General features: G+C 52.0%; 1 protein-coding gene across 1 annotated transcript; it reads right to left on the bottom strand.

The window, feature by feature from the left end:
* Positions 1-158: 158 nt before the first annotated feature.
* LOC311329267 (structural maintenance of chromosomes protein 3-like) lies at positions 159-7431 on the bottom strand (the record flags this gene model as incomplete). The annotated part of the gene is made up of 11 exons (XM_084463137.1): positions 7286-7431; positions 6503-6578; positions 6306-6344; positions 6121-6188; positions 5933-6004; positions 5734-5813; positions 5213-5291; positions 2900-3017; positions 2153-2328; positions 1089-1169; positions 159-374 (listed from the first exon to the last, which is right to left on the bottom strand). Coding segments are annotated over exons 1-11 (1020 nt in total), but the record flags the coding sequence as incomplete, so codon positions are not given.
* Positions 7432-7932: the final 501 nt, after the last annotated feature.

Raw genomic sequence — 7932 nt, 5'->3', positions numbered from 1 at the left:
GTTCATCTGACCCCCCCGCGCCCACCCTCTGATACTACCACCCCCCCCCCCCCCCAGGTTCATCTGACCCCCCCCCCATGCCCACCCTCTGATACTACCACCCCCCCCCCCCCCCCCCCCCCCACCCCCCCAGGTTCATCTGACCCCCCCATGCCCACCCTCTGATATCCCCCCGCCCTGCCCGGTTCGTCTGACCCCCCCATGCCCACCCTCTGCTCGCTGTTGCCGGCCAGCTCGTCCTGCAGGTCCTTGGCCTTGAGCTCCAGCTTGGTCCTCTGCTTGATCTGCTCCTGCCGCTCCGCGCTCAGCTGCTCCTTCTCCTCCCTCATGGCCGAGATCTTGGACTTGAGCTCCCGCACCACGCGCTCCGTCTCCTGCAGGGGGAGGAGGGGGAGGAGAGGAGGAGAGGGGAGGGAGGGAGGGAGGGAGGAGAGACATATTCGTGACATAACACCTAGAGGGATGGCGTTGAAAGATCAAACATCAAATTCCAGTATATTGCAGTGTGCCTATTATGATGATGATGATGATGATGATGATGATGATGTTCGGCCGTCTCGTTCAAGGGCCGCAACTCTGCGTAAAACCACCCATGGGGCGTCTGTGGCTCAGGAGGTAGAGCGGGTCGTCCAACGATCGTAGGGTCGGCGGTTCGAATCCCGGCTCCTCCTGACGACATGTGGAAGCGTCCTCGGGGAAAGACACTGAACCCCGAATGGCTCCCAGTGAGCAGGCTGGCACCTTGCATGGCCGCTGCCGCCATCGGTGTGTGAATGTGTGTGTGGATGTGTGTGTGGGTGTGTGTGTGTGTGGGTGTGTGTGTGGATGTGTGTGTGGATGTGTGTGTGGATGTGTGTGTGGATGTGTGTGTGGATGTGTGTGTGGATGTGTGTGTGGATGTGTGGGTGTGTGTGTGGATGTGTGTGTGGATGTGTGTGTGGATGTGTGTGTGGATGTGTGTGTGGATGTGTGTGTGGATGTGTGTGTGGATGTGTGTGTGGATGTGTGTGTGGGTGTGTGTGTGGATGTGTGTGTGGATGTGTGTGTGGATGTGTGTGTGGATGTGTTTTGTGGAGAGTCTGGTTTACCTCCACTTTGTCTCTGGCGTCCTGCTGAGCGTCGCGTAGCTGCCTGGACTTGTCCCCACACGTCTCCCTCTTGGAGGACAGCTGGAAGACAGGACAGGGGCAGATCAGGACAGGGGCAGGACAGGGGCAGGTCAGGACAGGGGCAGGACAGGGGCAGGTCAGGACAGGGGCAGGACAGGGGCAGGTCAGGACAGGGGCAGGACAGGGGCAGGACAGGGGCAGGTCGGGACAGGGGCAAATAGGGACAGGGGCAGATCAGGACAGGGGCAGATAGGGACAGGGGCAGGTCAGGACAGGGGCAGATAGGGACAGGGGCAGGTCAGGACAGGGGCAGGTCGGGACAGGGGCAGGTCGGGACAGGGGCAGGTCAGGACAGGGGCAGGTCGGGACAGGGGCAGGTCAGGACAGGGGCAGGTCAGGACAGGGGCAGGTCGGGACAGGGGCAGGTCAGGACAGGGGCAGGTCAGGACAGGGGCAGGTCGGGACAGGGGCAGGTCAGGACAGGGGCAGATCGGGACAGGGGCAGGTCGGGACAGGGGCAGGTCAGGACAGGGGCAGGTCAGGACAGGGGCAGATCGGGACAGGGGCAGGTCGGGACAGGGGCAGGTCAGGACAGGGGCAGATCGGGACAGGGGCAGGTCAGGACAGGGGCAGGTCGGGACAGGGGCAGGTCGGGACAGGGGCAGATCGGGACAGGGGCAGATCGGGACAGGGGCAGATAGGGACAGGGGCAGATAAGCTTCGCGTCAGAACACCAGGGAGGGGTCAACAGTCATTACGAAGCGCTCAATGATTACAGTTCATGTGGGGGCGGAGCTTGACCCTCCACTCTGGTGACAGATCATCACACTTTGACCCTTTGACCCCTCTCTAAGTCTATCACCCCCACTAACACATCCCCCCCACCCCCGACCCACCCACCTACACACACACACACACCCACACAAGGCAAGGCAAGGCAAGGCAAGGCAAGTTTATTTATATAGCACATTTCAGACACACACATCCCCCCCACCCCCGACACACACACCCACCCACCCACACACCCACACCCCCACGCCCACCTCGTCCAGCTTGGCGCGGGTCTCGTTGAGCTCCTGGTTGTAGATGGTGTACTCCAGCGCCCTCCTCATCTTGTCCCACTTCTGGTACTGGGCCAGCTCCTCCTTCTCGTCCTCCAGGGTGTGCAGGCGCTCCTCGATGTACTTCAGCAGCTCGTTGATCTTCTCACGCTTGCCCTCTGGGACGGACACAGGGGCAGTTAGCGACTGCGTCTACTAAATCCAGTGTAGTACACGTTTCTATTGTGTGTGTCAATTTTATTGCCCTCTGAGATGGACCCAGGCCGGTCTACTTCATCCAGTGTAGTACATGTTTCTACTGTGTGCGCGTGTGTTTAAGTCCATTTTATTTATATAGCACATGTTCATGCAAGCAAATGTAGCACACAGTGCTTTACAGAATAAATAACAACAGAGTTGTTGGTATTAAGAAAAGTAAAATAAGAAAATAGAACAAGATGGAGCATATATGGTAAAAGAGAAATAGAAAATACGAAACAGTAAAAAAAAAAAAAAAAGAGTGAGAAAAGAATATTACAATTGAGTAAAACTACATGACAAAAGCGAGATTAAAAAGGTATGTCTGAAGATCTCGCTTAAAAGTTCCCACAAGTGTGTGTGTGTGTGTGCGAGTGTGAGTGTGCATGTGTGCGTGTGTGTGAGTGTGCAAGTGTGTGTGTGCAAGTGTGTGTGTGTGTGTGTGTGCGCGCGTGCGTGTGTGTGTGAGTGTGTGTGTGCGTGCGTGCTCACCGGTCTCCTTCATGAGGGAGATGCTCTCCTCCTTGCGCTCGTCGTAGACCCGGGTCCCGGCCACCTCCCTCAGCAGCTTCAGACGCTGGGAGTCGGGCGCCGTGGCCATCTGGTTGATCTGAACACCGGGACCACACCAACACACTCAACACCACCGAGACCACACCAACACGCTCAACACCGGGACCACACCAACACACTCAACACCACACGCTCAACACCACTAATACCACACCAACACACTCAACACCACACGCTCAACACCACTAATACCACACCAACACACTCAACACCGGGACCACACCAACACACTCAACACCGACGAGACCACACCAACACGCTCAACACCGGGACCACACCAACACGCTCAACACCGGGACCACACCAACACGCTCAACACCGACGAGACCACACCAACACGCTCAACACCGGGACCACACCAACACGCTCAACACCACCGAGACCACACCAACACGCTCAACACCGATGAGACCACGCCAACACGCTCAACACCGGGACCACACCAACACGCTCAACACCACCGAGACCACACCACACGCTCATCACCACCGAGACCACACCACACACTCAACACCGATGAGACCACGCCAACACGCTCAACACCGAGGAGACCACACCAACACGCTCAACACCGGGACCACACCAACACGCTCAACACCACCGAGATCACACCAAAACGCTCAACACCACCGAGACCACACCAACACGCTCAACACCGGGACCACACCAACACGCTCAACACCGACGAGACCACGCTCAACACCACCGAGACCACGCCAACACGCTCAACACCACCGGGACCACGCCAACACGCTCAACACCACCGAGACCACATCACATGCTCAACACCGACGAGACAACACCACACGCTCAACACCACCGGGACCACACCAACACGCTCAACACCACCGAGACCACACCAACACGCTCAACACCGAGGAGACCACACCAACACGCTCAACACCGAGGAGACCACACCAACACACTCAACACCGAGGAGACCACACCAACACGCTCAACACCGGGACCACACCAACACGCTCAACACCACCGAGATCACACCAAAACGCTCAACACCACCGAGACCACACCAACACGCTCAACACCGACGAGACAACACCACACGCTCAACACCACCGGGACCACGCCAACACGCTCAACACCACCGAGACCACACCAACACGCTCAACACCACCGGGACCACGCCAACACGCTCAACACCGACGAGACCACACCAACACGCTCAACACCGACGAGACCACACCAACACGCTCAACACCGACGAGACCACACCAACACGCTCAACACCGACGAGACCACACCAACACACTCAACACCGACGAAACCACACCAACACACTCAACACGCCAACACGCCAAGACCACGCCAACACGCTCAACACCGGGACCACACCAACACCACACGCTCAACACCACCGAGACCACACCAACACGCTCAACACCGGGACCACACCAACACCACACGCTCAACACCACCGAGACCGCATCACACACCAACATGCTCAACACCGACAAGACCACACCAACACCGACGAGACCACACCAACACGCTCAAAACCGATGAGACCACATCTCACACACAACACCACCGAGACCACACCACACGCTCAACACCGACGAGACCACATCACACACTCAACACCACCGAGACCACACCACACGCTCAACACCGACGAGACCACACCAACACGCTCAACACTGACGAGACCACACCACACGCTCATCACCACCGAGACCACACCAACACCACACGCTCAACACCCGTTCATCTACGCTTGCATTTACACAGAGGAAGACACCTTCGAGAGCTGGGTGAAGTGATATAAGCTAGAAATACATAGATACAGCCTCCTCCGCTGTCACATGGGAATGAATACAGACTAAACAGAAGATGTTTGTAAATAGTGCCAGGATGTAAGTAGGTCCCAGGTGGTCTTGCGCTGAGATGTGGGGGCTGATTTTTGCAGCATATTTAAAGTAGCCTTCTGAGGTTCTCTAATAGCCCTTTTCCACCAAAGTAACTCTGGTTCGTGAACCGGTCCGGTTCAGAATTCTTGGAACCTTGGTTCTATTTAGGGAACGGGACCGCGTTTCGACTAGTTTTGAGCAAGACCGTTGTACGTCATTATAGCATCATGGTTCTCGCTGAAAAACTTTTGGTCGAAATGCTTGGAACCGTTCAAAATTAGGTTCGCGAACCGGCACCGAACCGGTTCCTTCATGGTGGAAAAGATCCATCTGTGTTGGTTCATGGAGGGAGGGTCTCTCCTACCTTCCCCTGTTTGACGATGTAGTAGGGGTTACTACGGGAGAAGCCGGCGCTCTCCAGGAGGTTCATGACATCATTCTTACTGTGAGGGGGAAAAACACACACAAACAAACAAACAAACAAGATGAACAACAAACAAACAAGATGAACAACAAAAATAATCAAGATGCTCAAATGGGAAGGGAAATTTACTGTGAGAACATGATGGCTTTTAATCTGACTCCGCCAGATGGTATTGGGAACTCTCCGTTGGAAAGTGTTTGTCAAATTCCTCAGAACCAACACTGTTTGGCGATCGTTTAACGATCGGGCTGTAAACTGTCTCTATCGAGAGTATCCAATGTGAGCTCACGAAGCCAGGATGGTCTCACGAGGCTAGATGGCTTTCTGCCTTCAATGAATTTCAAGACTTCTTTATTGTTACATCTCATACAAGTATAAGGGAGTAAAATACTTTGGTTCTGGATCCTCAGCCTTGAAGCAACAACAGAATAATAATAATGCACAAGATGATAATTACTCACGTCACCATCTTCTTGTCTAAGAAGTACTGGTCCTTCTTGGCTCCGATGACACGACGCAGAGAGACCTCCTCTTTGTCGATCTGAAGGAGTAATGATATGTTGTATACGGACATGAGAGCAGTGCATATATGTGTGCGTTTAGGAGTCTTTTAAGTTTTAAGTAAGAGGAAACAAGATTCTTTAGTCAGGATCTTCTTACCGGCAGCCTGTTGTCAGAATTGTCAAATATAATCTCCACAAAAGCCGAGATGACGCGAGGACCAGTTCCCTCCTGCAGAAACAGGGAACGAGCGTGTAAGGAAGGAGTTTTAACAGTGTTATTATTACCCAACACAACCGATAGCCTGGGGTCCTCCTGCCAATAAGAGTGACATCTTCTCTACTCACATGGAGCAGGGCCAGGCGCTGCTCGGGGCGGAGGTGGCTGAACTCATCGCTGAGCACAAACTGAATGGCTGAAAACATTTCAGTGGAACAGTCAAATATCAATCGAATAAAAATTTAAGTTCTGCCAAATTGTATAACATTGTTACACAAAACGTGATTGTTTAGTGACATATGGAATCACTTACCATAGAAAAAGTTACTTTTTCCTGATCCATTTCGCCCAACTGTGGAAAGACGAGAACAAACATGACTTAGATCTCTCCCACACAGATAGGGAACTGTTATTGATCACAGTTAGATACATAACATTAGAAATCCGACGGGACCAACAGTTACAAATGAATTAAGGAGGGGGTTAAAGTTGACTCTTAAAAACACTCACCGATGACATTGTGTTTGGGACTGAAGGGGTCCACCACAGTCTGGTCCCGGTAACTGCGGAACCCCTGAATAATGACCTGCAAGACAGATGCAACAAATGTGCCATCAATAAAACACAAGCCATTTACCTGGCTAATAAACAAGCTCACACTAGCTGGCCAGGAAAGACTCCTCATACTGGATAATTGAACAGCCAACGTAGCCAAGTCTAACGTTACGTTATCTACGTTAGCTAATCGCGTGAACACAGACAATAGAAAGAGAATAAGTAACTTTAGCCACTGTATCTAAACAAAGCCAGCAGCTGTTTGTTGAATGAAAACACAAAAGTAAACATTAGCATGCTAGCTCGCTAGCCACACCTACGTAGTTACCAGTGTGTAGCTAGCTTGTAGTTAGCACGTCATGTATTAATCCCGCTAGCTAGCTAGCTAACGTTAGCTAACGGCAGCAAGTAAGCAAACCGCCCTGCGCGTCAACGTGAATCAGTGCAACTGCACATTATTTACCACATAAAGTTGACTCGTATCTATTTGAACTAACAATATAACGTTCGCAGGACAAAATGATATTTTGCTTCGTGGCCCAGTTTATCTAGAGGAGCTAGCGAGTTAGCAGTTAGCATAGCAGTTAGCATAGCATAGCAGTTAGCATAGCAGTTAGCATAGCATAGCAGTTAGCAAAGCAGTTCGCATAGCGAGTTAGCAGTTAGCATAGCATTAGCATAGCAACACAATTCAGAGAGCGGCTCGACGACATGCACCTCGCGCCAGCTTCACGGTACCTGTTTGATGTACATGCTCGTCTATTCAGGGTCGAGTAACAGAGAAACGCTCCCTTTCTCCTCAAAATAGAGAAGAAGGGCCTTCAAACCGTCCGTTGTACTTAATGGTGGTATTTGGGTTCAATTATTTTATCCAATTTCGTTGTTGAACAACCCCAACAAAACAGAGACGGCACAGAAAATGGCGTAGGGGGCGGGATGAACTGGATCGGCTGATTACGTGGAAAAGGGGGGGAGATAACTCGTTGAGTTTGCTTAAATTCGTTTAGTAGATCAATATCACATTATTCTTGATCTAACCTTCATATACATGTACATATATATTTATGTTGGAACGTTAGTTGTCATATTTCACCGGGATTATGATTCTAGCTATGTTTGACGCTATTCATATCCCTTAGTTTGGAATTGGTATGTTCCATTCGAGAGTGATTGTTGGGCGCCAAGAAACCCCCTGACAGAAGATGCTCAGGAAAACTGACCGCCAAATATCTGGTTCTTCAAGAACCGTCCGTACATGAGTCGATACAGTATACACAATGAACACTTTTTACTATTCCCCCCATCGGTCAATATCACAGACAAGAGGACGGATGTCTGTGACATTGACCGATGGACGGTTTGAACTTGCACTGCATTTTCCAGAT

The sequence above is a fragment of the Borostomias antarcticus genome (assembly GCF_949987555.1).
Source record: "Borostomias antarcticus genome assembly, contig: scaffold_748, whole genome shotgun sequence".
Taxonomy (NCBI): domain Eukaryota; kingdom Metazoa; phylum Chordata; class Actinopteri; order Stomiiformes; family Stomiidae; genus Borostomias; species Borostomias antarcticus.
Note: the sequence above shows the minus strand (reverse complement) of the source record. Positions and strands in the feature narration are given on the sequence as shown.